A 15,430-nucleotide genomic window follows, 5' to 3' on the forward strand; every position below is an offset into this window, starting at 1 on the left:
CAGGACAATGCTCCACAGCCCAGTGTCACCTCTCAGGACAATGCTCCAGAACCCAGTGTCACCTCTCAGGACAATGCTCCACAGCCCAGTGTCACCTCTCAGGATAGCACTCCACATCCCAGTGCCACCTCTCAGGACAATGCTCCATGTCTCAGGGTCTCCATCCATACCATGGGGAGGGGACACACTGAGGGACTCCATCTCCCCTTAGCAAGCACCTCAGAGGAGGACACAGCAAGGTGTGCTTGTGCTTCTCACTGAGCTTAACAGCGTGCAAGGACAAAACTCGCCTGTGAAACACAAACCCTACACAGGACCCTATCTGATCCCAAGTGACATCATCTCTCTTTCTGCTGCACACACTCAACAGAGGAACAGAAGGTTCAAGCTTACAGTTATTGCTTGTTACCCACAATGTAGTTCATTGTTGATCCAGATCAAGTCAAAACCATTACTAAGAATCTAGACTTTTAACAAGTTGTTTTTTTCTAAGACATAATGGAAGAATTAATGGATGTATGATCTTGAAAGTGCATGGAGAATATCCTTTCCTAGTCTCCTGAGGAAATTCTCTTCTTAAATTAAAAGGTAACTATAAACTTCCCAAGAAAAAATATTGGGGTCAGGGAGAACTGTTCGGCAGCAAAGAATCAATAGACACACACGCTGGTACTCACAAAGAATGTCCAAGCCTGAAAGAATAACCAGAGGACTGATGTTTCTAGCGTAGAAAACCAAGGTCCCTACAAACACCTCTAGAAAAGGAGGTTATTGATCATACAGTGCACTGCCATCTGACAAATCTTCAAATCCTAACTAGATTTGCCAGGGAAGTTCACTAAGAGGTTACCTTCACGTCAAAGCCCTTTGGGCCTTAAGCTCTGGAGCACACACTCATTTGTGGCAAGATGCTGCAAATATTTGACATGGCAGAAAAATCTGACAGTAATCCTAAGTGGGCTGTGCCGTATTAGCAGGAGAAAGCTTTATGAGAGAATCCTTTTGGTATTGTCAGAAGAGATTCTGTTGCAACAAAAGAGAAAGTGAATGTGTGTGTAAGGTTATGCAAGTTATCACACACACCAAAAAAACATCTAAAGTAAAGGGCTGAGTCCATGCTCTGTAACTGACTGGATCAGGTTACACAGGAAGCCCAGAATGACAAAACCCTTATAAAAAGGACAAAGTTTCTAAGATTTTTCCAATACAAAAATGCTGGAATACCAGAGAGAGCAAGCTGGAGAAAAAGCTGCCAACACAAGCTACAGGAAGAGCTTTCAGAATAAGGAGTATATGTGACAGGGTCCCTCACTACAGAAAAGATAAACTGGTACTGACATCAGTGCTGTCCAACAATGCAGCATTCCTCCTCTTCCAGTAACTGATCCACCTGGAAAAACTCCCATTCTATAGGAATAAAAACCCAAGGGAAGCAGAAAGAACCTACTGAAATCTACTAGTCCACTGCAGCTCCATGGGAATCTGGGTCATTAAGGAAGTCTTCCCTAACACTAGATAATTTCTAGCAGATTTAGAATTATTTACACACATTAAAGAGCAGCTGCTGTAACAAACCAGATTAGCTGCTTGTGAAGGACCATCTATACACCAACTCATGAGAAACAGGGATTACAAATCAAGAAGAGTAGCACAGAACTGTAACTGGTAAAAGGTGTGGATTAGATGTTACTGAAGACACACTACTTGTGCCTGAGAAGAAAGGTGCACCACTGTTAAGTATATATTAAATATACTTAAGTTTAGGTGCTCAAGTCCAGAAAAAATTCTACTTGAACTTTCTTGCCAAAGCCTTTGACCTCATCAGCAATCTGAGCTTTCAAGTTTCATCAACAAACGTGATTGTTTTGTAATTTCTATAAAGATGCCTTAGCTCCACCAGGATAAGCACAGTGCCTAAGAAGTCTCCATAGCACAGGAATCAGGATGTATCAGCAAACCCAACAGCTCAAAATGACCCCATGACCGTGTGAGACTGCAGCTGCTCCAGAAGTGGCTGCCCTGCACTGGCACAACGAGGTCAGGCTGCACAAACACGAGGCAGTGTAGCTATGTTCCCTGCTGAGCTGCAGGTCTGCAGGCTCCACAGAACTGCCAGGCAGTGACAGAGCTGTCCAGCACATGGGAGCAGCCTGCACCAACTCCCTCATGCCTTGCTCCAGAGCAATGGGCACCCCAAAGCTGTGAGGCTGAGGTTCTGCACACAGCTGTGCTGAGCACACTGGACACACTGTGTCCAATGAAAGGGACCTGTTAAATGTTCAGCACCTGCTGCACTGAAGGTGAGCTACAACTTACCACGAAAACAACATGGCATGACTGTCAGGTGTTGCTTCAGAGCACTGCTAGTAATACAAAATACTTGGGAGTTTCTCTGGACAGGCACTGAAGACTGGCATGGCACAGTTTTAGACAAGAACTACAAAAGCAAATTCCATTTCCTTTTCAACTCACGCCACTCTGGAGTAAAGGAGAACTCTACCCAGACACAGTGCCTAAAAGTTAAGATATAACACACAACTGCAGCACTCCACTGTTGGCTACCACTTTCTCTACCCAACCTGCACACACAGATTACAACCAGTCATTACGGTCCCAAAACATTAATTCTTCAACAGCTGATTTATGATTGTTGCCAACACAGGTGAAAGATACATCTGCAAATACCCTCAAGAATCCTCACTGCAGTGCACAGAAAATGCATTTTGTACAGACCAAGTACAGAAGTTCACGTTATGAAAAACTGCTTGTTTTTTCTTACAAAAGAGTCAACAGACAAAAAAACGGATTTTATTTTAAAAGCTTTTGCTTACTCTTACTATGCAAGAGTTCAGTTTCAAACAACACAAATGAACTGTACTGTCTAAAAGGTAAAGAAGTGAATCATTTGTAAAGTATTGATTCATAAACCTTTAAAGAATATAGTTAAAGAAATAATGTCATATTGGAATGCCAAAAAGACACTGCATTTAAGAGTGATCCCATATGTAAAACATCTTACCTGCTCATTTGAAGAGGTTTGTAAGAATTGTTCTGGGAAATACATCATTTTATATAGCAACAATTGACAAATGCTTCAACAACAATGTGATTTGAAACTATTTTGACTTCTCTGGAAAGCTATATTCCTTGAAAGTGTGTTAACATTCCTTTCTAGTCAAGCATATGAAGCTAAAACACCCGAGTGCTCTGTCAAATTGCAACCCAATCATCACACAAATCTGTCTGATGTCGAAACAGCTAAGAAAAGCACTATCAAGAGCTAAACCAATTGCTTTAATTATTGATCTCCAAGCAATTCAGATGTAGCTCTGCCATTAATTTCAATATACTTAGATCAAACAACAAAGCAATTATACCAAAATCAGATTTGGGGTTGAGAAAGGAAGACACAAAATAAAGTGTCACTAATTCTTTATGTCTGTTATTTTAAATAGGAGGTTTTAAAACTCAACCTGTCTTCATTTGTGACAGTTTGTCTGTACCAACGTGCGTCAACATTAGTGCTGTTGAAGCACCTGAAGAAATGGGAATGGCCGAGTTACTTTGCATTTATTACCACAGTCTGTACTGAAATACTTAATGAGGAGTAATGCTTTAAATCAGTGTTTTCTTCCTTCGGAATGCAACAGCCTAAAACAACTGAGTCCATGAGAAGCCATAAAGAACACTTTTCTTTAATTTGTCCCCACTGTGAATGCCCTACTCAACGTAATTTTAGCTGATGCCACCTTTTTCACCTGGAGCTGGACAATTCCACCGACTGACAGCTCCCCAGGGCAGCCTCAGCACAAACATTCCCTCCACATCCTCCTCTGCGAGTTCATGCCTCTCTCACTGCCCATAGAGAATTTTTCTGCTTTGAGAATATGCCAAACACTACGCCTGCAAGTTCAATACAAGCCATCAACGGGGACATGATATTACATGCCAGTTGGCTGATAGCAACATTTATTAAGTAGCTCTGCTTTTGCAGTTAGTCTGAACACAGAATTATTTTCACACCTGTAAGTTTGAATTCAGAAAGCTTTTCAACAAAATCAGGTTTTGTTTTGATTTTTACTAACCATCAAATGCACAGTCCTGAGTAATGACTAAGCTTAATGACTGGGTATGACTAACACTTATAAATAATTAGTGCCTTTTCTCCCCCTCCCCCATGGAGGACAGGGAAGGAAAGAAAATAAAATGATACACTGGTAAAAAAGGAAGAAAGGAAGGAACTAAGAGGTTGAAGCTCAGTGCATGAACACTTGTATCTTCTTCCAATCCACCTTTAATACTACTGCAAACATGACTGCACCTATGTCTGTTGAAAACCAATAACTCCTCACGCTTGTCTTTTTCCACACGGTTTAGTCACTGTCAGCCTCCCTGCTCCAGATCTCTTCTCCCACACTGATCTCTCCACAAACACTCTTGTGGTCCCCTCCATCGACTCTTTTGTCACAGGTGCTGCAATTCCTCAGTGCGACTCCTTGGAGCTGGCGCTTCTGACTCATGTGAGCACAACTGGTCCCACTCGCCACACCACCAACTCAGGCTGAAAGCACCTGATGTTATTACATTTGGAGAGAGGCTCTAAATGGAACCCTCCCTTAAAGAAATATTTGATTAATAAACTGAAGGAAGGTGTACAGACAGTTTAGTACAGCCTTGCTGTCCCCCAAACCTTCTCAGAAAGACTCGAGCATAGCACCACACCTCATTGCTTGGGTTTTGTTTATACTCTCACATCTAGAGTACACATTTTTCAACTGCACTGGTTGTCAGCACAGTCTATCCAGCACGTGTTTTATTCTGCACAAAAGCACTGTGATAGCTTTTAACAGTTCAGCTACTCTCAGAAGCATATATTAGTCAAGTTATAATCATAAGTTAGACCATTTTTACAAGATTTTTACTCTATCCAATAAAAACCTTAGGACAGTCATGTCAGTCATGTAAAATAATATTACACACTGCTGCAAGTTGTATGTTATTCCTTGTCTAGGTACTGGGTATGTGTTACTGAAAAATACATTTTAGCAAGGCATTTAAAGGGAAAAAGCATCAAAATTAAGATACATAGCATTCATAAGTTACAATTCAATTTATAAACAGAGGTCTACCATGGCAAAAAGTTACTTTGTTTTCATCAACATACTTTTCCAAATCCCAGAAAAAAGAGCTTGGTATCCAAATTGGACTTGCACTAAATTCTGTACAAATACCAAGTAAAAGCACCATCCCTATTTAACCTGTTTTATAACACATTTACACATTTTGCTGAGCATCAACCTTTGGCATTTAAAGTGCAACTTCCTGATCACTGGTAATTTTAGTACTGAAACTCATAGTTTTAAAATGTTATTTTGAGTCTGAGAACAGTTACACACTCAAAGATCAGCTTGCTACATTTGTACAACACCTTCAGACAGCTCTACTGAGGTGCTGAACAGATCTCACTGCAGGTGTAGCAATTCCTTATAATTCTCACCTCTTTCTTGATTACTCATAATCTATTCCATTACACAGTGACAATAAAAAATATTTTGTTCTCACAAAAAATATTCTGTATTTTAAAAAACCCTTAAAGGCACAAATAAGACCTCAAGGACAATGATTATATTTTCTACTAAATATTATGTAAAGACACCTGAAGAGATTTACTCCAAGAGAGGAGAGTCTTCTGCGGTAAAAAACTGGCTCTCAGTTGAGATATTGGCACCTCCAGAAGACAAGCAGTATTTCTGGGAGGAAATTCCCACAGATTAGAACTGGCATAAAGATTTCCAGAGTAAGCTGAGGTAAAACTGTCCTAGAAGGTTTAAAACAACCCAAAAGCTCTATTCACGTGGCCATGGGGGGGGGGGGGGGAAAAAAAGCCTCATCTAATCTGAAATATGGATGATCATAGAATCTTTACACCTAGTAAATTACCACCTGTACACAGACCAGGCTGTATCAGCAATTTTGCTTTTCTTACACGGAAGCAGATGCAAGTGGGCTGATATAATTATTTGCACACAGGAACAGACCTGTGGTTGTGCAAAGAAAAAGCCCTTTGTCACCTTTGTCACGTGAGCAACATAGTCTCCCTAGAGTTTGGCCTTCCTTCACACAGAGCTTTAGGGTTCATAATACACCTGAAATACCTGTCTATTAACCAGGACTAAAACCTCCTTTTTATCGTTGTGATAGGTATATGTGCTTCTCTTCAGTTGTAAGAAACTGTATTTTCAAAATTCTTATCTTCATGTCACTACCTCTCCAAATCTTCTTCCACAAGAAATAATGTGCCCAACAAAGCTGAACTTGCTAACAGTCTTCTAACGAGCAAAAGCCTTTTTTTTTTTTACGTAAGGCAATGGCAGCAAATTCAAGAAGATTCAGACAGATTAATGCAGTTACAAACATTTATAAAGTTTCAACTCAATAATCTTGACAAGAGTAGCTATTTAAGGTAAAAATGCTGATTTTGAACATTTCTGACAAAAAAAACGCACATAGTAACAAAAAATGGTTAAGTCTTAAAATGTGTTAAGTGACTTCCCTGTCCGGTTTCTTCTGAGCAGACTCAGTATTGATCACACAGTTTTTACATAAAGCAACCTTTCCACACAGCAGTACTTTCTCTTTCCTTGAACCTAGATAGTTTAAATACCAGCATTTTCAACTGTGTTCTAGCACTACTTCTTAATTTTTTTTAGAATTATATTTATATATCATTTCCCAAGAAAGGGAAGACAGACAATAGTGAGGGTTCTCCTGCACCAAAATACTTCATTTTAAGAGTTTGTGATATAATTTGTCTCTTATCAATGGCCCAAACTGATGCATTTTCACCTCAGTTTGCTAACTGGACTGCAACATCCTCTGTTAGTACGGGATCCAAGTCCTGGGCAACATTCAAATTTGTTGTCCTCAAACCAAGAAGGTTTTACAGGCAACTTACTCAGATTTCAAAGGATGGAAAACGTAACTTCCTGCAAGGTGCAAAAGTGCTCAAAAGAAATAAATCACTTCTGGTTATTGGCCAATAACCTTTAACACGAGCTTAGTGATACCCAAAAACCCCAGAAGATCACAAATTGAAGATCATAAAGACATATCCATACATACACTTCCAAAGGCTGTTGGGAACAGTATTTTTCATAAAACTGAACAATATGTAATCAGAGTTAATAGCTTTCATAGCTTAACAGAATCACAATTATAGTCCCATTAGATCCCATCACTTAACGACGCAGTCTTATCAGATGTGCACAACATCAAGCTACTCTTCTGAACAGAACAAAACCCCCTTATTGCACATCTCTCTGAGCCTCAGGTTCTTTGGAGTATAAAGCCAAGCATGCAGGAGTCCCTCAGTTATGGAAGTTGCAATGCGAACAAACTCAACTTTCAGTCTGGTGACATATGGCAGATCTGATGTAGCAGATTCCAAATAAAGCAGAATGTTCCTTTTGCTGATGCATGATTTGAACATAAAATCCACCCCCCCACCCAGAAGAGTTCTGCAGAAGAGATCCACGGTTATCTTCCAGAAAGATAGATACTGCTTTACATGCTAAGTATAGGACTCCCAAGCTCTAATCCTGGCAAAATATCGATTCCTGCATGGCCTTGGGCAAGTCAGAACTTCTCCAACTTGCTCTTTCCCCCAGCTCTAAAGCAGAGTTCATACTACTTTATTTACCAACCACACAGGCAGGTTGCAAGGATTAAATTTTGTAAAATGCTTTGGAAGTAAAACATACTGTAAGTACTCTAAGAAACCCCCATTGTCACGGTGCATTGCAGACGTTATTTTTAACAAAATTGAGCCATGCCAACACAGTTAACAGGCATAATATTGGCAGCACATGCAACATACAGGGAAACTATAATGAGGATATGTTTGAACTCGCTTACTAGTCAGTGAGAAATAGAAACAACTACATTCCTCTACTTCATAGTATTTCTTCTGTTTCTTTCTGTATTCCTTATATTATGGAATGCTGACGATTTCCTCATCTAGCTACGTCCTAGCTCCTTTGGGCACTTTTGGGCTACATGTTTCATGTACAAAGCAACCCAAAGAATGAGGCACTCAGTGTGAAAAAGTAACACAAAATTGCTTGATTTGATTCTTCTCAGTTGCCACCTTACTCAATTTTTATACACTCTCCTTTGCCCAACCACCCCAACTCCAAAATGAAGGAAATGGAATTACTTCTACAGAATTATCTTCCAGCTACTCCAGCTCCCAAAAGTACAACTGCTCAAGCCAAAAGGACCCAAACCCATGCTTTGAATTATGAGTTCATATAGTTTTCCCATCCTAAAGCCACCATAACCACGGCCTGAGTTAGAATCCTTCTTGGATAGCGAACACAAGCTAAAAACCAATTGGTTTCTACAAAAAAGCGCTTCAATTTAATACCAAATGAAATTTTGAGCCTCTAAGGCCATGAAGAAAACCTTGAGTGTGCATACTCATGTAGAACATCTTCCAGAATGTGCAGACGTACAGAACTGATTTTTTTGGGGGTATCCTTTGCTTCTGGAAAGCATTAGTGATAAGTTTTAACCACTGCTAGAGTTCAGAACTCTGGAACATTCCATTGTTAAAGGGGCACCAGCAGTTTCTCAGCCTATAAAAGGTCCATCCTGTCCTCACCACAGAAAAGGCACATGAGATGCCCTCCAGAAATAAAGCAACGAAGAAATTTGTAGTCTCATCCCCTGTCATCAGCTACTGGCAGATCCAACTGAGTTTTGGGAAAGTAATAAAGAAGTTTTATTTTTAGATACAAGGCAAAACAATTCTCTTCTACAACAGCTGCAGAACTGCACCACTGCTAGTGAGAAAACTGGTCATGACTGTAGAAGTAGGAAAAAAAAAAAAAAAACATGAAGACAACCCATCCTATCTGCTGTCTTCAAACAGGACTACATGTCACCAAATCATATTTAATCAGGAAAATGCCAGTCTTTATGCTCAAGCCACCAAATTTTCATAAATACTAACAGTCATTCAGAAGGTAAAAGAAGAGAGGGACAGAGGGAAGTGAAAGTTTCTAGATTTCAATTTCACCTAAGCTAGTAGAAAAAACTGTCCAGACCTACCTGCTCCATGCTATTCTCACTGCACACCTTCAGCACTCACCAATCTGCTCCTTTCTCTAAGCAGACACTTTAAAAACTTATCATGAAATGTTTGTACATAAAGCAGAAGAGAGTAACAACATAAACTTGCAAGAAGAGAAACCAGATCTTTGAACCCCAAGCTGACAGTACTGCTAAGTAAGCATAAACTCAGACATGCTGGGTTTGTACTACAGCACTGCCGGATCAGATGAGGTTTTCAAAAATTATTTTAAAGTACCCAAGTTTTGCCAGTTTACAAGATGATTCTACCCTGTGTCAGCAGTGACCTCTGAACACATTACAGACTGTTACAATGCAAAAGATAAATTTTAGTGCATAATCCCAGTTATACTTTTCTGCAGACTTTTCCAAGCACCTCTTAACAGTGGAACACTGACTTACCACTTTAACAAAATTTTCTACCTCTTACCTCATTAATTTTCTACCTCTTACCACATTATTGTACATAACACCTTTCTCATTGCTGAAGTACTCAGAAACAAGCTTCATTCAATTTATTTCCAGTCAGTTTCACTAGTGGTGCATCCTTAAGGCAGTATTGTATAAACTTGTGCTCTCCATCCCTTACAAAATCATCTCACAATATTTCCATGTCTTTTCTAAGAGGATATAAATAAGGTTATTTTGGGACCATCATTACCCAAATCTGTCGAATCGGAGCACAAAGTTAGAACAGAGGCTCCTGAAGAAAAGATTAAGGATAACAGTCCTCTTCCACAAAGATGTCAGAGGTGGAAAACCATCATGAATTCACAGATACTCTCCAATAGCTCTGTTCCTTGGAGAAGAAATACACCAAAATCCACTAAGGTCACAATTATGGCCCACTGGCTCTTCAAACATCTCCAGTCCATTCACTCAAGGTTTGCTGCACAATTGCCTTGATGCGATACAAAGCATTATTCTGATAGTAATATATTTTAAAAACCATTGATGGAGTTCATTTTCCATGTGGTCTTTTGAAGAAAACATTTGAAACCTTGAAAGGTTTCTGATTTTCAAGTCCCAGCTTAATAACTCGTGCTGACATTTTACATTCTGCTTTCCATACAAGTGACACTGTAACTGTATTTTGGAGAGCTAGAAACAGTAATTCTGGACAAGAAAATAACTGTAAAACGTGTGCTGTCGTGGTCAAACCTTCCATCAGAATTTTCTAAGTGTTTATAATTCTTGTTGTAAAAAGCTATGTGTGCAGTGTATGATTTCAAACTATTTCAAGCACTGTCTTAGAAACTCTTACTAGGACACGCTATTAACTTTTACAAACAAACTTGTGAACGCAAATTTGATGCATGCAGTAGGTGCAGAACACACAGGCACTGCAGATGCAGCTTCACACTACCAAACTGCCCCCAAAAACCTGGCCTGTGATGCTGTCATTTAAAATACAGTTTCAAAAGCACAGCCACCTATTCTCCTTTCACTATGAGTGTACCAGCACTCTGCTGAAGATCACGGCAGCTGCACATGGCCAGATTTGCAGAGATGCTTGGCCCTGGTGCCTGAGAAGTGCCTGGGAGAGCCCAGCATCCACCAGTTCTTAAGTGTTTTGAAAGAGAAGGTTTATGCAAAGCATTTTTAAAGCTGGCTACACTTTTGCAAAGTATAAAAAAACAAACTACAGCAATGTAAAAGAAAAATAATCAGTTCCACTAAATAAAAATCCTTTTCAATATAAAGTCTGTCTTATGCAAGAACTCAGTTTCCAATTTCTATGTATCCAGTCACATATACTTGCTTATTTTAAGTCATGCTTATTCTTTTGAAGTCAAAAATGTTTCTTTAAGTGTAGGACAGAAAAAAAAGTGCTTCATAAAAATCCAAGTGCTCAGAACCTGTATTGTTTTACTTCGATCTATCAAGAACTCCAAAGGAACAATTTATGGTCCAATTTTGCTTAAAGACTGCTTCTAAGACTAACACATTTCAGGATGCTGTGGCAGTCTGAAAACATCAGCTACCTGAAAAAAGGTCCCATTGGACTCCACAATAGTATTTTCCCTGATAATCAGGTTTATAATGCAGTATTGACAAAAAATGTAGGTATAAATGGCCCTAGACTAAACAGGATCAATCCTTTGCTACACTACAGCAATAAATAAAATAAGGCTTTTCCAACCTATCAATTTACAGGCTTCTAATCAAACACCACGATTTCAAGATCTGAGTTTTACTGCTATTTTTTTTAAATTAACAAGATGTCATTCAAATTACTCATATATGGAATAATCTTTTACAGAAAAAAAAAAAAAGAGGAATATTTATATTAGTTAGTACATGGACACACAGAATGTTTGACAGACTTCATCACATACCACAGATAGCATATTACACAAAAACACAGAGTTTAGTAACACAGCACGTAATTCCTGATCTACTTTATGTGACAGGTGCACCGCTCTCAGGTTGGTCAGGAGCTCTAAGAGACGTATTTTACTAAGATCACTTGTATTTTACTAAGACCACCTACTAAAATCACCATCAATCTCATTCTGTGTTAGCAGCAAAATTGCATTAGCTGTTCTTTGCATAATGCCCTGAAAACAATGAGCAGTAAGAATACAGCCCTTGTATGTATTACTATGAGGACAGGAAGCAATGTGTAGGTTTCACACAAGTATTTGCAGTTAAAAAACAAAGTGGATACGAGCAACAAGCCAGACACAAAATAACAGCAAATATATATAACATTGAATCTCCAAATCGAGGATATTTAAGGAGGGACAGAACAATTCTGAGCAAGCAGATGCTTCTCATCCTGCTTTCCACTCATCCACTGTGTTCAGGACTAGATTCCTTGTCCAGAGATGCTCAGCACTAAACAGGAGACTAGCTACTACAAAACCTGGAGCCCTAGACACAACAGGGTGAGGTAAGGACATGGGAAGTCTGCCTTTTGTATCAGAATGCCAGTGACTGAAAAGATGATCATAGGTTTCAAACGTGTAAGTTTTTAAGTGAGACTTTGAAGGCATTTAAAGCCAAGGTAGGTAGGTTTCTTGTGTTGTATCTGCTGTTTCTCAGTGCATGAGAGCTCTGTGGCACTGGGGGCACGCAGGGACAGGAGGAAAACAAGCAGCACATAAAGATTACAAACTAATGACAAAATCACCTGAAAATTCAAAACGTCTTTTGTGTTAACGAAATAACAATATTTCATTGGATAATGTTCCATTGTCACACTTTGGCAGTTTGCAGCTTCATCTACACTCACATTGGAACAAAGATAACAGGCAGAATTATTTTCAATTGCTGCTGAAAAGACTTTCTGGTCACCCAAAATAAGACACTAAGTAGTGGAATGCCACTACGCTACTACTACTCAACACCAGACCATTCTCATTGTTACATGTCAAGTCTTTTTCCACAATTCACAATTAAATGGCACGGAATCTTACTCGGATTCCTTCTTCCCTGCAAGAAACACACTTCCAAAATAAAACCCCACAATCCTCTGACTTACCTGGCGGTAACTGAAAATTCTGAATGTTAGTCGGATTCTGAGGTGGCTGAGGCAAACGAGGTGCTAAAACTGTAGGAGTCAAAGTTGCTCTGATTCCACTCGTAGTTGGTGTTGGAGTCCTTGGCAGACTTTGTGCCACTGTATTGGCAGTGCCTTTAGCCATTCCTGTGGGGGTGCCAGGAGCTGCAGGAGGTATCCCACCAGGATTGGGAGCAACATTGGAGAGCCCAGCTTGCATAGTTTGCCCAATAATCATGTTACCCCCTGTAGTACTGGGCTGGCCACCAGTAGCCAGCGTCTGCTGTTGGGATACTGCCTGGACTATAGTTTTAGGAGACTCAGATTTGATGACCTGTGTGGCAGGAGCTGCTGGCACAGTGGAACCAGACTGGCTGTTCACAAGTGACGTCTGGAGGGAAACTCCAGATCCCACAGTGGCTGTGGCAACAGCAGGAAAACTCCCCACGCTGATGGTTGAATTGATCACAGTATTGCTCCCGTTCTGAGTGGCTGCAGCAGCTGCAGCCACCGTGGGTCCTGCCGTGTGGATCGGGGGCCTCACCAGCGTTACCGTGGGCGCCCCGGTGCCAACGCTCGGCGGTGGCTGCGAGGAGATCACTGTGGGCGAGGAGGACGATGCAGAGGACACAGCAGTATTGAGGAAAGAAGTCTGGATGACAGTGTTAGAAGCCGAGGGCAAAACAGCATTAACAGCGTTTCCTTTCCCCACGGATCCAGGTCCATTGTTAACGAGAGGGGCGACAGCAGGTGCAGGAGCGGGGTTGGCCGTCACAGGAGTCCCAGAGAAAGCAGCACTTCCTGTGTGGTGAGAGTTCATCACCACGTTACTCCCATTCAAAGTCTGCACTGTCGTGGTCCCAATCTTGCCATTCCTGGTGGACAAGGCAGTTGCCATGGTGCTGATAACCACCGATTTGCCCTGACTGAGGGTCCCTGGAGCAGCAGTGACTTCAGATCCTCCTGCTGCTGCAGTGGTGGTGCTGGTGCTCGTTGTGGTGGCTCCATCCAGAGCTGAAGTCTGGGACCTGGTGTTATGATTAATAACACCCCCCTGCACTCCTCCTGCCCCTGCAAAACAACAATGAGGTTAAACAGAGTGAACGAGCAAGAAGAGAAGTCCAGTAAAGACAGAATGTTCTCCCTTATCACCAGGTCTTCTCCATCTCCCAAGCTGCCTGCCTGGAGCCAGGAAAACAGGACAGAGTACAAACTAAACATGGCATTGAAGACGTTATCTTAAAGCCTCCAATAGCCCACCAAAGACTGGCAGATTCAGTATTAATTGTAACATCCCTGCTTCTGGCACTACAGTAAGACAAAACAGGGAAAACAGATTTAATACGAACCAAGGGAAGGGAGTAAGAAGATCATCTAAGACCTCTTCCCCACTCTAGAACCTGACATCCAGTTCAGAAATGGGACTGCAGCTGTAAGGGGGGAAAATGGCCATGGAAGACACATTATTAAGAAACACCCCCTTACAGCCATGACACATTACTCTCTAATCCTGTCATCTCCTACAAAGTAAGTCAGTCAGATCGGGAGGCTCAACAACAGCAAAATACGAAAAGTGAAAGGAAAAAAAAACATCGGTCTGGCAAGATAAGAAGTACTGGAAGGAAGGCCTGGAGTAGGTTTCTAGAAGACCCCTCTTCCTTATTACAGAATTTGTTCCGACGGATCTGAAGTTCACACAGCCAGAGATAGTGAAAAATAAATAAATAAAAAGCAAAGCTGGTTTTCAAAAGGGACAAGATGATGTAGCTTCTTGTCCTGAATAATCCTCATGCCCCTTGATAAGGCCTGGTGTTAGCACAAGTACAATCACACACAGTCCAGGTCCTGGCCCTAAGGAGACAGAAATGGGAAAAGAATAGTGACAGGCAGACACTGAGATGCACATTATAAGGGTCAAGGAGATCCTCCTAGAAGAGCTTCATCGATCATAACAGAGGGTCTGTAGTATCTTCTTACACTTCAGCAAGACGAAATCAAAAATAAAAAAGGGGGGAGGGGAGGAATTGCAGAGAGCTTCTGGGGAGACATTTCTTTCAATCCCCCTGAAAAACAGCTTCCCTCCATTCCCACGTAGTGAGCCCTCAGTCCCAGCCTTCACACTACCCCCCTCCAAGCCTCTCAACACCAAGGGGGGAATATTCCCAGGCAGCTCCGGGGGTGGGCGGGTGGGAGAAGGCGCTGTGCAAGGTGGGGTGTTGTGGCCTGAATTCCCCCCCTTCCCGGGACCCGGCGTTGTGACAACCCCCCCTTGAGGGCAGAGGAGGAATGGGAGGCGCTGGATGCCCCCTCCAAGCCCCTGGAACAAGGGAGGGGGTGCGGGGGGATTTATCAAGGCAGGCAGATATGGGGGGGAAGCATTTTGAGGGACTTCCTCCCCTTGAAATCCCCCCTCGCTTCCTCCTCTACAGGAAATAGGTGTCATGATTAATAACACCCCCTTCCACTTCAGCAACAGCGAAGGGGGAGGGGAAGGAGCATTTACACAGACAGCTAAGGCGGCATTATCAAGAGGGAATCCCCCCATAACCTCCACCCCTGGAAAGGGAAGGGGAGCAATCACAGGCGGCATGGGAGGCACAGCCATGACCAAGGGGGTGGGCTCTGCCTCCTTCAGTCCCCGAGATTAACAGAGCCCTTTTACACTCCTGCAACAAGGGCAGGAAAAGCAAAGGGGACCGGCAGAGTCACGGACGGGCACTGCCGGCTCTTTCTGCGGGGCGGCTGCCCCCACACATGATCCAACACCCTCGAGTAAGCACAGGCGAGGAGGGA

At 41.7% G+C, this 15,430-nt stretch overlaps 1 protein-coding gene across 1 annotated transcript in view; it reads right to left on the reverse strand.

The window, feature by feature from the left end:
* The window catches only part of TAF4 (TATA-box binding protein associated factor 4), a 36,628-nt gene that overhangs the window by 20,594 nt on the left and 604 nt on the right, over positions 1-15,430 (reverse strand). The window contains exon 2 of the mRNA XM_040080268.2: positions 12,620-13,708. Coding sequence (XP_039936202.1) covers positions 12,620-13,708 — 1,089 coding nt within the window. The remainder of the gene's footprint in view (positions 1-12,619; positions 13,709-15,430) is intronic.

This window comes from Hirundo rustica, chromosome 16 (genome assembly GCF_015227805.2).
Source record: "Hirundo rustica isolate bHirRus1 chromosome 16, bHirRus1.pri.v3, whole genome shotgun sequence".
Classification (NCBI taxonomy): domain Eukaryota; kingdom Metazoa; phylum Chordata; class Aves; order Passeriformes; family Hirundinidae; genus Hirundo; species Hirundo rustica.